Source organism: Stegodyphus dumicola, chromosome 4 (assembly GCF_044657685.1).
Source record: "Stegodyphus dumicola isolate Sdum_Otavi_A_Nest chromosome 4, ASM4465768v1".
Classification (NCBI taxonomy): domain Eukaryota; kingdom Metazoa; phylum Arthropoda; class Arachnida; order Araneae; family Eresidae; genus Stegodyphus; species Stegodyphus dumicola.
In genome coordinates this window covers 73,324,438-73,344,480 of record NC_140771.1, presented here as the reverse complement: position 1 = coordinate 73,344,480, position 20,043 = coordinate 73,324,438, and the positions used below count along the sequence as shown (strand labels likewise).

The window sequence follows — 20,043 nt, the reverse complement described above, 5'->3', positions numbered from 1 at the left end:
TTATAGTTGCTTTGGTATCTTAACTACCTTGTTGTTAACTAACTTGTACAATTCACATACTTAAAAATGTCTAAATTATTATTCTTCATAAGCCTTCCTAAGGAACAACATTATCCCTAGTCTGATCTATAGCATATGCAAAATTTAACTTGTCATACCAGCTTTTATTTTTGTAGCTATCTGGATCTATATTTTTGATTTGATGCAAAATCAGCAGCATTTTGGCTTCTTATGGAATTCTGGTACAGCATATCCTCCTGGTCAAACTGGAGTACCTGACACAGCACTGATTATAATTCAGCTATTCCTGTCATAGAGTGCTTAGAGAAATCTTTCCAAACTTATGATGATAACTTTTTAATACAAATACAAACAATATTACGAAGCATTTCTTAAAGAGTTCTTACACAATGAATACATCTGCATAAATAACACATACTTGTTTAGCATTGTTTGCATCACTCAGAAACCCTTCTGCTTCTTCAACTTTTTCATTCATGGAAACACCATCGACTGCTACTTTTTTCATATTATTTACAGAATCTTGGAGGTGCACCATTAGCCGATCAACAGTCTGAAACAAGATGTATCAGTTACTGTTGTGTTACTGTTTAAAAACATTTACTGTTACGAAAACATCTGCTCTAAACACGTGTCTTAAAATCTGTCTCAAAAACTGTTGAGATAATGACAGTTACAAATAAAGAAACGATGACTGAAAGAAAGTAAAATATGCAATATGATGATTAATGATGATTAATGTTCTAGTTTGAAATTTAAAAGCTAAGATAAAGTATTCTGTAAACATGCAACTAAATCAAAAATTTTAACTGATATTTTTTTAATACTTAACAACGTTGGGCCCTTCCAAAAGTTCGGCAGTTTTTCATACTGAAATGCATTTTCTGCTAATTATTTTGCTACTGCTGATGTGGAAACCCCTTGATCAAAGCAATTATTTAAATATGATCTTTTCAGCTCACACTACATAATTCTACCACGTATGGTGACATATTTTTTTTTTTTTTCTTCGCTAAGAATGGATGTTAGTCAGACTGCCTATAAAATTTATGCTAGGTATGGAAAAAGTACTGTTTCTGATGACACAGTTCGAAAGTAGTTTGAGAAATTTACACCTGGAAATTTCAACCTCAAAGTTGATGCCTCTTTTGGATGTCCATTCTCTGTAAACAACGCTCTATTAAAAGAAGCTATCACTGGAAAAATACATAGTTCAGAAACTGTATGTCAGAATAAATATTCCAAACTGTTCAGTACATGATCATTTGGTGAAGAATGAGTATGTACGTTGTTAGATGTATGTGTATCTTATACTTTAATATTAATTTCATGCTTGCTTGAGCTTCAGCATGCGATTCTTTGCTGAGAAAAAAATTAAAAAGTTCCTTTTTTCATATGGCTTATTATTGGAGATGAAGAGTGGATACTATACACTAATGTTACAAGAAAAAGATCATGCATTTAAGTCAAAAGAACCTGCTTTAGAAACACTGAGAGGGAGGCTGCAGCCTAAAAAAGTAATGCTGTGTGAAGGGTGCGACTATAAAGTGATAATACACTGAATTATTGAAACCAAATTTGACATTAAATTTGGAAAAATAATGTTACCAAATGGAAACTTTAAAGTAGAAATAAATAAATAAATAAATAAATAAAGCGCACAGAACCGACCAATCTTCATGGTGTTATCTTTAAATCATGAAAATGCCCACAGCCCTACATTTCAGTGAATGTCAAATAAAAGCTTATGGCTGAGATATTGTGTAACTCTTGATATTTACTACACCTTGCTCTTTCGGATTTTCATTTCTTCAGGTCACTTCAAAATTCTCTGAATGGACTGTAGTTCACTTCTTTGAAGACTGTCCAACAGCACGTTGATAACTTTACAAATAAACCTAATGACTTTTTCTAAAAAAGAATTTTCCACCTGAGTAAGGGATGGCAAAAAGTCATAGAATAGAATGATGCTTATGTGATTCAATGAAAGTTTATGTTTCAGCACTGCCCCATTTGCATTTATCATCAAAAAACCACAGAACTTTCCAGATATTTACTCATACATGCATGATACATAAATAAAAAAAATTTTTAAATCAATTTTTTAATAAGGGAAAAAATACTTATTCTTGCAAAAAAAAAAAGGGGGGGGGGAGGAGATGAAGAGATTCCAAATTCTATGAACCAAACATTCTGCTAAAATGCAGAACTATCATACAAACATCATACAACAGAAAATCATACAAACATTTCATTTTAAAAAGTAATAAATAAATAAATATACCAACTAGTCTCATTAAATAAAATCTAATTATTATTTTGATCGAGGAAGGGGCAGATGTTAAAACTACATGCTATGGTTCCCCACCTTGCTTCTTGGAATAAGAGGAAGTTCTTGATTTTAAAATGTTCCTATATCAGAAAGACTGCAACAAACCTAAAATATTTGACTTCAGTTTCCATCTCTTTGATACTATTCAGAAAATTCCAAAATATTTCATTATGCATTTTATAAGATGATAAATCAGACAAAGCTATTAACTCATAAACTCACTAACTTCAAAGTGCTATTAGTAACAACAGCAAAGACCGTGCCAAGCCTATATATATATATACGGTGAATCTGTGGGCAAAACTTCAGGGGGTGATAAAAGGCAGCTAGCTATACAAGCAATATTTATCATAGAATGTATAGTCGGAACACAAACAGTGAGTCGCTATGTGGTGTTGTCAATAATATAAAAGGGTCGATCCTCACACTCAGCGGCATTTTCTACTGTGGACTGCCGGTTTTACGAACCACAAAATGGCTGATATGCACTTTGTGTATGGTGTGGCAAACAGGAATAGAAATGAGGCACAGAGACTTTAATGGAACCAGTTTCCGATGAGACACACTTCAAATCAGAAACCATTCAAGCATTTGCATCGGAAACTGTGTGAAATGGGATCCTTCACCACAGCCAAGCAAGACCCAGGGTGTGAAAGGAGCATCAAGACACTGCAACTTGAAGAAGACATTTTGTGTAGGGTGAAAGATAAACCACAATGTAGCACACAAGTGATTTCCTACGTTGTAAACGTGTCCCAAATGATGGTTTGCCGTATGCTACAGCAGGAAGGAATGCACCCCTATCGCAAACAGAAGGTTCAAGCGTTGTCATCAGCGCAGTATCAGCTATGTGTTGATTTCGCTTGTTGGTACCTCCGTCATCTGCCAGATTTCAGTACACATGCTCTGTTTACGGATGAGTGCACTTTTACCCATCAGGGTGTGTTTAATACCCACAACTCACACACATGAGCATCTATGAACCCACATGCCACATATCCTCATTTGTTCCACATACGGATCCCCATAAATGTTTGGGCAGGGATCCTCTATGACCATTTTGGTTGTTCCATGCCTCCTACGAAATCGTCTGGATGGCGAATTGTACCATACATTTCTATGAGAGGTGTTGCCATGTCCAACATCCATCACGTAAAGAATGTGGTTCCAGGGTGATGTTGCGCCTGCATACTTCAGCTTAGATGTGTGGAACACTTCAGATGCAAAGTTCCCAGGGCGATGGATTGCTCGAGGTGGTTCCACAGCTTGACCTCCAAGATCACTGGATCTTTCATGTTTGGACGTTCTCCTGTGGGTCCATATGAAAAGCCTAATCTATGAGGGCCCTGTTGAAGCCGATCTGTTGAACCTGTTGAAACTGAGTTGCCAGGATCGCCTTGTTACCAATAATATTTGGGAAATGCCCTGGCATCTTCGCAAATGTGCATCAATCCCTATCCCGCAATCCCGCAAGTGTAAAACTTGCATTACAGCCGGTGTAAGGTCTTTTGAGCAGTTTCTAGGAGTGTGTTCTGTTAATAAAATGTTTTCTGAAGTACTCCTCTCATTCTTGTATCAATTCTTTAAATGTGACAGTGGAAAATGACCCTTTAACTTCTCACTGCTTGCGTTTCGACCATACATTCATTGCTCATATAGCTGCCTTCTTTCACCCCTTAAAATTTTGCCCACTTCTTCAGATTCACCCTGTATTAAATAAATTCTTGACATGTGTCAATCAAGGTAATATAGTTGCCATTTGCCAACTCAGTTTCTTTTGACTAGTGGAAAGAACTTATTTTCACCCCTTTTGATTTCATGAGGCTTCAAGTAGCAACAATTTTTTATTTTATAAGATGTTATCTTTACTTAAAATCTACATGACATATGGGTATCCAGATATAAATATTATCAGCACCCAAATATTAAGATGGCTGGTTAACCTAATCAAAATGCCCAAAAATAAAACTACCAAAAAATTTCATGTACAAGTCAACAGGCACTCAAAAGAGAGGCAGACCGAAACTCTAAAGACTACACTGTCTGGAGAGAGACTTGTCTAACTTAAAGGTCATTAACTGGAAGACTAACACCAAGAGTAAAAAGCATGGAATGAAATTCTACGGAAGACCAGGACCCATGATGAGCTGTTGAGTCATTGAAGAATTACCTTCATTTAATGAAAAGAAATGGAATTTTACTATATAATGAATATAAAATTTCTAGCTTTTGCACATTAATAACATTTAAGAAAATATTTTCAAACATAAAACTTTAAATAGAAATATTCATATGACTATTTTTAATACTCCACCTTACCCCAAAACGATTTTAGGCCTATAGTTACAGTTTTAATTTAGAAATTTACACAAAATATCACAATAGAATTAGGTATTATTCACAACAAACGTAAATTAACTACTTTTAAGCACTGAGCTTAAATGATTTTAATAAATTTTCTGTTATAAAATTAAAAGCATAAAACTTGTTTTAGAAATTAAAATTAACATACAAAGCATATAAAAGATATTTAGTAGAATTTTAAATCACAAAACTACAACAACAAAAAAGCAATTCAGTACATACCTTTATCGTATAAATATTTGTAATAATAAAATATGACCAATATACTATATTTTGGAGCAAGCATGCTCATGACACATGAATAATTTGTCTACCAATAAGTATTTGGACACCCATTCAAATGCCGATATCTGCTGTTCTGATAAAAGTCATACTCTCTGTCATTAAATATCGTATAGGAAACAACACTGCCGTAAGTCGTATGCAGTATTCTTGAAATCAAATAACTCTGCACAAAGTGCAGAGTTATTTGATTTCAAATCGTCGGGTATCACGGAAATAAGTAGTCCTTAAGGGGCATATCTAATGAGCTGAATTACCCAAAATTGACAGTGGTCTATGCGATTCAGTAGAAGGTAAGCAGTGATTGTTGGAATGTGCCCTGAGTTGGCAGTCCCACGAAACTGAGAGATATAGAACAACAAGTGCTGTCCAAAGAAATTCTTAAGAACTGCATCCAAGTGATGGCCAACATACTCCAAGAGGCATCTGGAGTATCTGGGAGTGTTGCTTCAACATCTGGGAGTGTTGCTTTGACATCTGGGAGTGTTGCTTTGAAATCTGGGAGTGTTGCTTCAATGAATACCATCTGTCAGCAAGCGCATCTGCTCCTTTTCATGGTCCTGCTGCCACTCATAAACCTTTGAACACAAAACTCAACTTCGCTGCTCGATTAATGTGGTGCAAAGCATGTGAACAGCGAATCAGATTAGTGGAAATGGATTTTATGGAGCGACGAATCAAGGTTAGTCGTATGCCGTTCGACTGGCAGGGTCTGGATAAAGTCTCCTGCCAGAATGCACTGTGCCCACAGTTTAGAAGACATGGTCTCTGATATTTTAAGATGTGGTTTGGATGCACTTAACCTAGTGAACTATTTTGGATGACAGTGTGCTTCCTAAATTTTGGAAGTTTTACAGGTTGGAACCATGTTACTTTCAGGACGATAATGGCAGCAGTCATGTTGTGAGGTCTACCATTGATTAGTATGAGAAAATGAAGTTAACAGAACAGACTGGCATGTCTAAATCCCAGACCTGAATTCTATTGAGAACTTGCGAGACGAGCTGGATTGCCGAATCAAGAATGCAACAACAGTGTAACATCAGTGAAAGGACTTCCATGTCTTTTCCAAGCAGAGTAAAAGAAAATACCAACAGCTGTCATATAAGAACTTGTGGAAAAAATGCCCCAGGTGTTGAAGCTGTAACTGCCACTTGTGGATGCTCTAAAAACTATTGAATATGAATAAATTTTGTTTTTCTTTTCTAACACAGGTGTCCAAATACTTATTGGTACATAGTGTATAATACAATGACTTAAATTTCGTTCAAATTCTAATTAAGTAAGGAATCTTATTATTCATACCTGCTGCGCAGAACTCAACAGAAAACCTTGCTGTAAGCGGAATGCTCGACTATTGGTATACTTCTTTGGTGAGACATTTCTATTCAAACATTCTTCAATCTGAATTAAAATACAAATTCAGAAATGTGAAGAAATACAACTTTAAAAAAACTATAAATTATTTTAATACTGTGTATTACATTTTGAAATTATTAACAAACTGTATACCCTTCTCAGAGAAGCCTCTGTTTTCTCTGGTGCAACTTTCATAGCTGCTGTTGCATCAAATATAGGACATGGCATATACCTCAAAGTAAAATTTCTACAGAGGGAAAAGTAATAAAAAATTGTAAAATTTGAAAATAAATATACAAAAATCTTTAAAGAATATGATCATATGATACATAATATATATAGTATGTATGCTGAATTATGCATCATTTGAGAAAAAAAAGTTAAAACTTCTATTTTAACCCCTTATAGACAGAAATCATACATATTAGTATCTTAATAAAAATACATAATCATCCAGAAACTACATATTTACAAGAATGAATTTTAATTACATATTACAATACATGAATTGACATGTGATGAATTTTTTTTAGCCTTCGCAGAACGGATTCTTGCCTGTTAGTAATCTGTGCAATTGATAAGTAAATGATCTATAACTGCAATTTACAAAATTTGAATTCAAAACACAATAACACATTTATTTTGAAAGATGAGCATTTCCTGTAATTACAAGGCACAGTTTCTTTCATACTGAATTGAAAAAACATTAATCAAACATTGTCTGCACATACTGCCATCTATACATTAAAATTCTCTACAACATGTATACACACATGAAAAAATAAATAAATTGCAACCTAAAAGCCCAAAAAGGACTTACCATTAAAATTCCTTTAAAATATTACAACAATAAATAAAATATAAACAACTTGCATAAATATTCATTGCCAACTTATAAACATAAATCTTCACTGCTGAATAAAATTAAAACTCAAAAAGAATTTCAATCTTAAAGGACTATATCATTTGGTGTTATCTCGAAAACCTTGTTAACAATTCCAATAATTGTATAGGTTAACATCTCATAAGCAAATATCACTTTACTGATATGTAGAAACTGCTCATGAATAAAATAAAATATTAACAGGACTGCATGTATGTTCATGGATAATTTTTTTTCCAACACTCTTTCCGAAGTGCATGGCCTCATGCGTAATATGAGCACCATAGCCTAATATGGAAATAACACACATCTTCTAGCTAGTTACTCAAAAATATTTCAAACCATATGATGTCAGCATTCTTCTGTAGTAGGTGCATGCATAAGTAGCTATTAGCATATAAGAGGCTAACACAACACATAATTTTATAGTTCTAATGCTTCTATTATAGCAAACTTAAAAAATATTAAAAACCTCAAAAAATGCTTGCACATAAATCATTCTAATACAAAAAAGAAATAAAAAAATTAGAAATTACTCTAATGGAAAATACTTATGCCTTTCTTTTTTTTTTAAATGAATCTAACATGATTGGAATTTACTTTGTAAGAGTGAATGTTCAAAGATTAGAGTTAATATTTAGTATTCAGCTTTGTTTTTAGAAAAGTTCAAACCTACATATCTTAAAATCTACTTAATAGCCACACACGAATTTCTAAGACATTACAATTGCAACAAAAATTTTCAAATTTTGAGATAAAGCATACAGAAGCATAAAAATGCTATCATATTATTATTCTTATTAAGATGCTTTAGATAATCTCATTAGCCTAAAAAATATAAGATGTGCACAAATAAAAAGGAAACTACAGTTATACATAAAGAAATTTTAATAACAACATTATTACAATGGAATTCACGTGGAACAGTACAAGTATACAGTTTTCCACTGTGCCTTGCACTACCTTATCACAGGTACACCTCTAACCTTTAAGGTTTTTCTTAAGGGGCCCTATTAAGTTTTAATTTAAGATAATTAAGTTAATTTTTTTCTAAGACGTCTAATTCACCTATATCGGATTCCCATAGGTCTGCTCCCCAAGAAAGAGATGACGCTTGTTGGTGCCAATGTACAGCTATTACTAACAAAAGACCTCTGCTTTTAACACTTTACCAATTGAAAGCTGTCTGTGCTTGCTATTTCCTTCAATTTATGTTTTTAGAACAAAAATAGAGAAAGTAAAAAGACCATCAGCTCTTTGAAAAAAAGGAAGAAAAAAATAATATTTAAACAAAGTAGAAAAGGAAATGCTATATAATATATAAATACATATTTCTTTTAATTTGCCTCGGACCAACAAATTAAAATTCTATCCAGCGTTCGTACACATTTTCTGCACACGGAAATTAAGTACTTTTAAGGACCATTAATGAAAAAAATTAAGGACCTATGAGCAAATGGGAACTGAATAAATTTAACTAAAAATATTATCTATGCCTGAATTTCACTTTTTTAATACCATCCTAAAAATAAAATAGATCCCTAAGTAGTATGCATTATTAGTAAACATGAATTATTTAACATAATTATTAATAAGTTTGAGAATAAAATAAACATTATGCAATTTATCAAGTTACATGAAATATTTTACATTTATAATAGTTGTACATATTTGAAAGAAGATAAGTGACATTTACGTTTTATCCAACATTTAGCTTTATGTTAATTTTTTTTGTGTCTCATTTTGTCACATACTTGGTCAGTCTAGAAGTTTAGTAAATAGCAGGTAGATTTTACGTCAAACTGAAAATTTAAAATAAGAAATAAAATCATAATCAGCATGATTCATAACAAAAGACTGAATGTTGTCACCGCTACTGCTTGTCTAGAGAGAGACCTGCTGATTAGAACGAACCTGAAAGGCCTGATGCAGGTAAGGGTGGCAAGTGTTGAAAATTAATTTTGCTATGCTTATGTTTCACTTTTTGCTTAGAACCTCTGAGTATCCCATCATTTATATTAGAAATAGAAACAAATTATAACTCATGAACCCATTTAAAAGATAACTATATATATCAGCGAATCGCCAAAAATATTCCTCCAAAATGCTAATTCACACTCAAAATGGCAGTTGTAAAAACAGATAGAAATTTCAGATGATTAAAATTAAGGATCTTTTGCTGATTTTGGCTAAAATTAAGGACTTTAAAGGACCAAAAATCAATTCCAAAAAATCTAAGGACTTTTAAGGACTCTTAAGAACCATACGAACCCTGCTATCCACTGGCCAGAGAGAATCTTCCGGAAGGCCGGAGTTGGCCCACGGGCCACAGTTTGCCCATGCCTGCTCTACCCCATTCGAGAGCTTGTTTCTATGCTTGTTCTTGATGGTCTGTTTGAGCTGCAGCGATGGTCAATTTGAGCCTCAACAACATGTTGCAATATTGCTCAACATTAACTGTTGCACCCCATTGCAGCGAGTCAATGAGTAGAGGTTTTTCTTCAAAAAAGAAACTGAACATAACTTTTTTGGTATTCTGGGCACAGAGCGCTTTTTCTGGATGAGAGAAGAAAGGATGTCGCCACTCCGTTCTCATTTGTTTGGAGGCAGGATCAAAGTGGTGACATCAAGTTTCATTACATGCCATAATCGTGTCAATGAAATCCGTTCCTTGCTCTGCAAACCTCAACAGATGGGGCAGGAAAATACTCATTCTCACTGTCTTCTGAGTCTGACAGATGCTTGGGCATCCACTGTGCAAACTTTGCCATAAACAAGCTTTTTGTGGATTATGTGAGGCACAGTTCCTTTGCTTATTGAAAGTGCAATAGCAATTTCATATGTTGTGATACCGTGATTCTGCCATATGAACTCCTCCACTGCTAATATAGCACAGTTGTGCACAATAAGTGTCTGTTCGAAGCATGGCAATTCCTTTATCCTTATGCATCCCATCTCATAACAGTGATACCACTGGAATATGGTGCGAGTGAATAACTGCTCTTTATGCTGATCATAAGGAATCCATCATGAAATGAACTGGGGACGAAACTCTCCAAAAATGAGGATACTGATGTGAAGTCATTAACTAAACAACTGAGAATACCACTAAGCCATCTGTTGGCTAACACAATAACTCATTGGGATTTGATACAAAGCTGCTACAACTAAGGTCTCCTTTTCATTTGGGTACATATTATGTGTTCTGAATGAAAACGAAAATGTAAGCCTCTTTCAATTTCTTTGGTCACACGAATTATAAAGAAAAATTTATTCCTCACAAAAACCAAGTTAAATTAATTTCAGATAAAAAATAAAGACACTGGAAATAAAAAATAAACATAACACTAAATTTTTATGGCTTTCAAATACAGCATTTTCTAAAACATGAGAAACGCCAAACAGTACAGACACAAAAATTTCAGAGTATTACTTAATAATTAGCAAAATCATACATTTCTCTTGTTCGTTAATGCTTTCACATATAAAATTAAACTTTTCGCAAATCAAATTTACTTGATATGTGAGACTGTGAGACTCCTCTCCCTTATTAGGAGAAGTAATAGTGAAATGAAGAAATGAATTTTGACTAGTGATTTACATTTTATTTGATTGAGATGAAGTTAACCCTGCTATTCTACATATTCCATTTGCATACTACCATGCTAGTCTGATTAAAATAAATAAATAAATATAATATCCTAATAAAATTCTATGATGACAAAAAAAAATCAATAAATTATGTGAAATCACTAGTATCAATTAAAAACATTGCAAAGTGTATTATAAATATAACAAAAATGCTAATATGCTAACAGCAAAAAAAAAAATTTAGGCACAAAAGGAATGTGAAGTACAGCATGATTAAACAAAACTGAGTAAATAATTGATTAAAAAACATGGTACTATTCCGTTTTGAGGATCGTAAAAAAATTGCAGCGAAAATGTATGCGCAAAAGTGTCAAATCTAGGAAACGCGGCCATTTCACAGCGCGCCAAACATAGCATATGCACTGATTTCAGATTGCGTAAGTTTAGATAGTTCTATATTTCTTAAGATGCCATTGAAATACTAGTTTAATTTTTAAATCCTTTTTTAATATCTTATGGATTTAACAATTTGGGAATTGCCCATGACGAAAAATCTGCAATAGAATTTGGGTAAAGTACAGAATCACCCAATGCTTGACACGTTTTTAAGAATTGAATATACTCAGTATCCATGTACTTATCGACCTATTTTCACTTAAAAAAGGAAAGGGGGGAAAAAACAGAATTGCACAAAAATGGCATTACGTACACCCTTGACTTTATCTATGTACACATCGACCTATTTTCACTTAAAAAGTAAAAGAAAATTGACAAAAAATCCAATTGCTTTTACCCTTGTAAAAACTGGCAAACAAATAAATGGGTGATTCTGCACTTTACCGATAATTTTGTCAAAGAAAAGGCATCATTCATTATAGAAAACTATGTTTGAACAACTAACGAGGTGAAATTATGCTTTAGCGATAACTCAATAGTGAAACTACGATGCAGGCATCCATTCAATTATGTTTAGCTTTTTTTAATATAAATTATAATAATGACCTGAAATAGTTATTTACTCTTATGCTTCCATTCAGTCATGTTCAGCCATTTTTATATAAATTATTATAATAAAAAGGTATTACATGAAATTACCCTTCCATCTAAATTAAAACATCAATCTTAGATAGTTATTTACTATTATACTTTCTTTATTGCATTAGGGTTGCTGCAATTATTTTTGGCATCAACAATAGTTCGGCGATTTTTTACAGCTCTCAAAACCGAATAATACCAAAAACATCAATAATTTTAAAGTCTAGAATATTCTAGAATGTAAACAGGTAAAGTTCTTAATGGAAAATTAATGTTTCATTAGGGATACACTGAAATGACTATAAATCACATTAAAATGTGCATTAATACAAGTTGACTGAAATTCTCAAAGAACTTGGTACACGTTTCTTACGATGCTCCAGAACAGCAATACGTAATACTCAGTGACAAATCAGGATTCAGTTGTCATTTTTCACCAGACAAAAATGCAATCAAATGATAAAATATTGGCTCATGAGACTATGCCACAGGCTAAAGGATGAAATGATTTAGTAATTATGGCTATGAACATGTTATGATGTAAAAACACATTCCATGATTAATTTGTTTTAAAACTTTTTTTGAAATAACTTTTCAGAAGATGGAAAATGATAAGGTGCAGAAAGTTTAGAATTTAGTTCAGCAATGTAAGTTTTCATAAGATGTAGGAAACATGCACTTTTTTACCACCATACAATTAAGAAAAATCCTACTGAAGAAGACTTTTCAAAAATACAGTTATCAGCAAGAAATGTGTTAGATGATCCTTCAGATGACTAATAATCAATAAATGTAATTAATAACACCATTGTAACTACTGCAAAAGTTACAGTAAATGCGTAAATACATCCAAAAAATACCAGAAGCTACTTAAGGAGAATTAGTACATTAGGTATGAATGCATAAAGGATTAAACAGGACTTTTTCATAAAGGTGCCCACATACTTATGGAGGCTGACCACTAATCATGAAGGCAGAAGCCTTCATAAGGATGCTGCGGCATAGAGTGCACACATTCTTATAAAGGTCAACCCCTTTTTTTTCCATGTTGAAAATTGATTTTTATGAGCATACAGTACCTGCATGAAAAGATACAATCATGTAGATTCCTGTCATTTCAAACTTTAAGCTGACTAGCGTGCAGGCATTTATATGATGGAGCACCCTTATGAAAGCATCCCATCTAAGTACTTTTAGTGTACATTATTGTAATTTATAAATATCTGAATCTCTTAATAATAAATATACACCTCATTTCACATTTCCTTTTACAGAAAAAGGAAAAAAGAGGGGGGGAGAGAGCTTGATTTGTTAAATACTGAACTTGATTTACTAACAGGTGAATCTGAAGCGCAAAATCTGTTATAAATAAAGCTTAATACATTCAGACAGATTAGCATGGAGAAATGAGAAAATGTTATTCAGTCTCATAAAATACATGAAAAATTTTGGTATTAAACACAAAATGCAAAATATCATTAACTATTCATATTCAAGCTAGGCATATTACTAGTATATTTGAGTTGTTACATAATAACATATAATTTTTCACAGGAAAAAAAATTTAAAATGACAAAAGGAGCACCTATAAATATTCTCAACAAAACAGATGGCTAATGATTTTACTAAATACAACTAAAAATTTTGCAATAAAAAGTGTTTCCTATTTTCACAGCTCCCATTATCATAAGAGTACAAATATTATCATTAAATTTGTCTGAAATGAAATCATCTTCTTCAGCTGTCAGTAAACCAAAAGCTGCTTTATATATATATATATATATATTAATAAAATACATTAAAGCCCAATATACTCATACTGCATATTTTCCTCTCTTCTCTATGATTTATCTCTACATTATTCTGTTATATTTTGGGAAAATTTAGTTGTTTTTCAAACCATTTAATCGACATCAATTCCTCTGCCCCAAAGGAAATAAACTGTAGCCCTGTTAAAATGATATTCTGGAGCTACTGAATTAATTGTCAGAACACAAGCTTTTCTTAAAACTTTTGCTTAAAACTTTATACACTGTACTACCAAATGCTTTCTTTTGTGTATAGTTTCATTTTGTGGCCATTTTCATGTATTCGAATGCATAATTAAATGGCTCTTTCTTGGGTTAATGATATAGCATTTTCCTCAATCCTTGTTAAATCAGAAATTGCTAATATTTAAGAAGGAAAAGAAAATGCATCAAAACACAATCGACTCACAATTCTTATCTTCTTTTGTGGTCAGTAAGTAGAAAATTACTATTAACATATTTTTAAAAAGAAAACTGATTAACACATGGTCTAACACATAGCCTTTTCATGTTGCATAAACTAACCAAGTGATTGTTATTGGTGTAAATGCCAATCCAGCTTTCAAATGTAAGATCCATAAACAATAGTGAATACAATATTATCGAAACCAGATAACAAAGTAAGCAGCATCACACAGAACACTAATCATCTTCAGAACTGCAAGATATATATCTTAAAATTGATTCAAAACTAATCTATTACTTTTTTACCCATTTATTTATTTTTTTTTGCATGCCTCTGTAGTGAGCTAAACAAATAGCAAATGCTCTTTATTTTGCTAAATTTATGTTAATTACATCAGGACTGTCAATGGCAATTTATCCCTACTCTTGGTGGCATTTAAAAATTGGCCATAAAAATGGGGGGGGGACTGCTGAAATACCTCATTTTAAATTTTATCATATATATTTAACTTTTGTTCTGAGCATTAACATAAATATATTACTTTTCCAATGCATATGCAACATCATGGAATCCTTGTGGTGGAGTTGCGTTTTTATCCCAAAGAATGGATTTTAGCTTTGAATTTATTTGAAGAGCTTTGGCTAATGTCTTGGCTCCAGCTGCTCCCATATAATTTCCACTACATAAAAGATGAAAAACTATATTGTTAACATATGGTAAAAAATCAAATATTTTACAAGTTTCAGTAAATATTTAGAGTTTTGAATAAGAATACATATACATTTACTGTACAAAAGAGACTCAACACTACATAAGAAAAAAATCATGCAAAATGAAAACATCTTTCACTCATCAAATGAGACAAAAAATTCTTTAGTTATCTGCTTTCAGAAATATATAGGGTCTCAAAAGGACACAGTGCAAAAATAGATATTTTTATTTTTAGAATACAGAAGGAAAATTCATTTATGCTGCTAAATAAAATGCATCAACAAAATTAATAAATGCAAAATCATTAAATGAAAATATCAGGATACTTGTATTTTCATTCTTTGAACACTGTGTACTTTCTCAAAACAATTGTAAATATTTTACCTAAAACTTTTCATACAAAATTTATTGAACCAGCATACTGTAAAAAAGTAATTTAATATGGTTTGGCTGAAAGAAAGTCATTTGGATAAACACAAGGGCATATATTAAAATGCATGAATCAGATATAGATTAAATGGATTTCCCCCAGTTTTTCGACACAGAAAGGAAGTCTCACATACAGTAGTTCAAAACACTTTTTATAAACACAGCCTGATGAATGGAATAGTGAACCATTTTGTTTTTGATTGAAATACACTCCTATTGAACTTAACCCTTTCGCCGTCTTCTCCTGCCCGTGAAAATTTCTCCTCAGCGGCCCTTTGTTTTTCGAAGCGTGTAATGTTGTTTTCTCTGTACATACATAACTTTCGTAGTGGATGAATGTAAATGAATATAATGTAATGTAAATGAATATGAATGTAATGAATGTAAATGAATTCAAATCCACTAGTCTCCTGTTTCAAATGTAAACATCAATGGCCGCCATAAAAAAAAAGGCTTAGCGGCAATTAAACAACTTTAAAATTGCTGATAATTCTAAAAATATTGCCCACAGATTTACTTAAGTAAAATTATAAGAAAATAAAGCATAATAGAAAAGTGATGATATTTCTGCTTATTTATAACAGCAGGATTAATTTGATAACATCTGATCCAGGCAATCCACTCCTCCCATTTTGTTGTTGTAATTTTTTACAATTATTGGTTTTTTTACAGTTCTTTTCCGTGTTTCAACATCAAACATAGAGTTATTATGGACTGTACTCATCAAACATCTATCCTTTTTGTCTTTCCCATTCACAACCTCATTTTTTCTCTTTTTCTGCTGAGTAGTTGTTGAAGATTTCTCACTGTCTTGTATCTTATGTAAAATGGTGCCAATATTCATAAAACCTGGGGGGGAATTCAATTAGAAACAGAATGCCTGATTAGTACTGCCCACTACGAGATATTAGAACAAATGAAAATAAAAACACAAACATGTAGACATTTTGAAAGTGTTATAAATGTTTAAAAATGTAGAAGAACGCTTGAAGCGCATTATGGCCGCATTGCAGAAGTTTCACTTGAACGCGATAGACGCGTTACAGACGATGAAGAGGTTAAAGCACTGATTAATTGCAAAGCACTTAAATCATAGATGATCACACCCTACAATTTTTTCGCAGACACTGAGCAGTACACTAGTGAGAGATTAGGAACACAGAAATTTAAAATAAGTACGACACAGACTTGCATTAAAATGCATTTCATCAGATATGCAGAAAATGTGATAGACGCGGCACAGGTCCAATCCTGTTGACTTTCTGTAATAAAAAATCTGATGTGTACACCACATGACTTCCTTGTACGGAATATTAAATTATACGCATTTTTTCTTGCATTTCATTTACCTTATTAGATTGAATTCAACCTACTTCGCCGACAGCACATAAACCACAATAGAATAAATGCATTCTTTAAAATTCCCTTTGTTTACCATAGCGACACTCTGGCGCTAGGTTTACTTAACAGTATTATATTTCGTTCATATTATAACTCAGAATGCACAAAATTTATATCAATTAAAGAATTATCTAATCGTTGCCACATGTTCCATTCAAATACTATAACAAAGCTAGAACGATGTATAAAAGAAATTAAGCAAACAAAACGAAAAAGAAACAGTTTTTCACAGACGATTGAGTATTTCTCATTCAATTAATTCAGTTTTCACTTCGTGACAAGGCAAAAATACATAAAAACTCAAAATATCTGTATTAAAAATTACGAAGTAAATCTTAAATACTTATTTCCTAGAAAAAATTCCAGAAAGAATTAAGCATGATTTAATTGGCAATAATAAATGAATGTGTTATTTTCGTTGTTGCAAAGCTAAGTTTCTCTAGATTGGCAACAAATCCACTAGTCTCCTGTTTCAAATGTAAACATCAATGGCCGCCATTAAAAAAAGGCTTAGCGGCAATTAAACAACTTTAAAATTGCTGATAATTCTAAAAATATTGCCCACAGATTTACTAAAGGCATAAAATCCTTAACTGGAAGATAAAAACAACATAATTCAATCATTTTTAAAGCAAAAAATGTACAATTTACAAACACATAAGAGTAAAGAAACTGAGATCACTGAGCCGGGTAATTGAGTGGATATATATATAAATATATTTATATACATTTGGTGCTGCCGATTGCAACCAAAATACGAGGTGCACATCTACATGTTATAGCAGTCCTATATACAAAATTTCAACGTTCTGAGGCTACTCGTTTTTGAGTTATGCAAGATGCGTACGTATGCACGAACGTACGTACATACGTTCGTACAGACGCCACAAAAAATTCTCTTCAGAATTAATTTTAAAGCAGTTTTTTAGTTTTTTTGGAGGAAAAGAGTCTTTTATTCTGTCCTTACGTATAGATATTACGCAAAAACTTCGTTAAATTGCATTCGAAAGCGGTCAAAGTGGATATTTTCGTTGAAATATGCTGCCTGAAGCTTTTCGCGATTACAATACTTCCTTTTTACTTCACACAAGGAAGTAAAAAGGACTTACTGATGATGTAAAACAATGCTGATGACAATACTGATGATGTAAAACGTAAAATGCAAAGAATGCAGATCCATACTGAAGAGGAAGAATTTTGACAGCTTAGAATGCTGAAATAACAATCCAGATTAAATCTTCATTTTTTTTCCCTCAATAAACATGTTCCGGACAGAAACAACTTGGTACACTGCTCAAAAAAAAAAAAAAAAAAAAAAAATACAGTTCTATACCTCCTATTCTACAGGCCTGATTGATGAAATTCAAATTGCATTCTTCATGTCTCGAAAGCGCGACTCAAGATATATAATAGATTTATATATAGCTCTAACATAGTTATTTTGACACGAAATTGGATTTTTCTGAAATAACGTACCAATTTTTTTTCAATGTTTCGATTCTACGACTCAAATTATGTCTAAATATTAAATTTTGTAAAATTTTGTGAGAAATTTACGGAGAAATTCAACAATTTATGTTAGCGCTTTTTATTCAGTTTGCGCCAAAATTAGTTCACTTGGCAAACTTCTTAATATGTGGCAACCTATTTTCATTTCCATTTTTCGTGAGAGGGAAAAAAGACCCAATCGTTCTTTCTTTCAAATAAAGTTCTTTATATTATATTTTTAATTATAATTGTTATTAATTTTAAGCATTTTTTCTTTTTCGAATTTCATTTTAATTGTTTAAGTTGCATGGTTTCTTTCGAATAACTATTTTAAAAATTTCTATTTACTCATTCGAACTGCGTAGTTTAAATCAAAGGTGCATCTTCTTTTTTTTTTTTTTTTTTTTTTTAAGGTAGTTTTCTTTACACTATATTTTTAGTCATAGATACTATTTTAGGTAATTTTTAGACTATTTTAATTGTTAGCGTTGCATTGTCTCTTCAGATAATTATTTTGAAATTTTCTATTTATTCATTCGATTTGAGCATTTTAAATATATTTATTAATATAAATTTTCCAGAATTTGATTTTATTTATTTGAATTGCTTTTCTTTCGGAAGAATACTTTGTAACCCAGACTATGATGTGCTTGAAAACTGCATATATTAAAAGAGAAAATACAGTAAAACACAGTTAACACGTCTTTTAATGTTCCATTCAGAAAAGATATATACAGTTAAAAATCGTTAATCCGGACACCCATAATCCAGACCTCAAAGCTACAAACTTTCTGCGCATAATGCATTGACGCATGCGCGTAATACCTGTACGTATGCGCGCTTAATGTATAACGGACGGTATAAGCTAAGCTAAAATTATCTAATTAGATATTTCAGTTATGTTGCAGATTGCGTTGTTCCTTAATCTTCAAACTGGATCTGGCTTATTATTTTTTGCAGAATGTTAGGGCAATTTTATAAAAGTAAGTTGGAACTTTCAATTATGTCAAATAGAATTTAAGATGCTGGATCTACAAAGGGAAAGCATATTTCGATGTCCATCAAACAAAAAGTGGAATTGCTGCAAAAATGGACAAAGGCTCCTTTGTTTCTCTAACCATTTAGAAATCTGTTTACTAATTTCACGCTGCTCTGCACAGGGGGGGGGGACGTCGCAGCATGCAATGAACTGGAAGTTGATCTGTCAGCACTATCCTTATCTTCAGGGCAGATGTTTTTATTTTATTTGGCTTATAATTCCTTACTAAATGTAGTATTTCATCTCGATGTACTCCGTCTTTGATATGATTTAAATCAAATTCTTCGTCATTATAAATATCACGAATACAAATCAAATAGATTTCTGGTTGCAATTTTCTAATTTCGACTATGTGTAATGTATGCTTTGAAATGTTTAATAAAGTAAACAAATAAATATTAAGCTTTTTTTTTTTTTTTTTTTTTTTTTTTTTGTAAATTTTGATACCCTTTAGATCATAATTGTTCTTTATTTCATAAATTACGGTTTCATATTTTTAATTTTATGATTTCTGTATGGCATCTTACCAGATTTAAACTGATGATCCGGAAAAATCGATAATCCGGAATTGCCGAAAACCCGACGAGTCTGGATTAAAGACTTTTGACTGTATAAATAAAAGAGATGTATAACCGACATTTTAACTTAGGATGACTTGCATACACTGCTTTAAGCAGTTTTATCATTGTGCCCATTGCTTTAACACAGTTTTATCCTACATTTGGCTTCTTAAAATGTTATTCATATTTTAGTCAAATATTTTATTTTTGAAATCGCAAGAATCAAATATCATAAGATTTAAAAGTTTTTAATTAAAAAAATACAAATACTAAATTTTAGAGAAAAATGTATTTTTTCTTCACTTTTTCTGCTTCATTCTTGCTTTTTTTCTTT

General features: G+C 32.0%; 1 protein-coding gene across 5 annotated transcripts in view; it reads right to left on the bottom strand.

Annotated features, from left to right (window-relative positions):
• The window catches only part of LRR (capping protein regulator and myosin 1 linker 1 leucine rich repeat protein), a 224,324-nt gene that overhangs the window by 102,894 nt on the left and 101,387 nt on the right, over positions 1 to 20,043 (bottom strand). For all 5 annotated transcript variants that reach the window (XM_085815078.1, XM_085815079.1, XM_085815080.1 and 2 more), the window contains 4 exons: positions 14,623 to 14,760; positions 6,512 to 6,605; positions 6,305 to 6,403; positions 440 to 574 (listed from right to left, as the gene is read on the bottom strand). In XM_085815078.1, the coding sequence (XP_085671204.1) occupies positions 440 to 574; positions 6,305 to 6,403; positions 6,512 to 6,605; positions 14,623 to 14,760 (466 nt within the window). The remainder of the gene's footprint in view (positions 1 to 439; positions 575 to 6,304; positions 6,404 to 6,511; positions 6,606 to 14,622; positions 14,761 to 20,043) is intronic.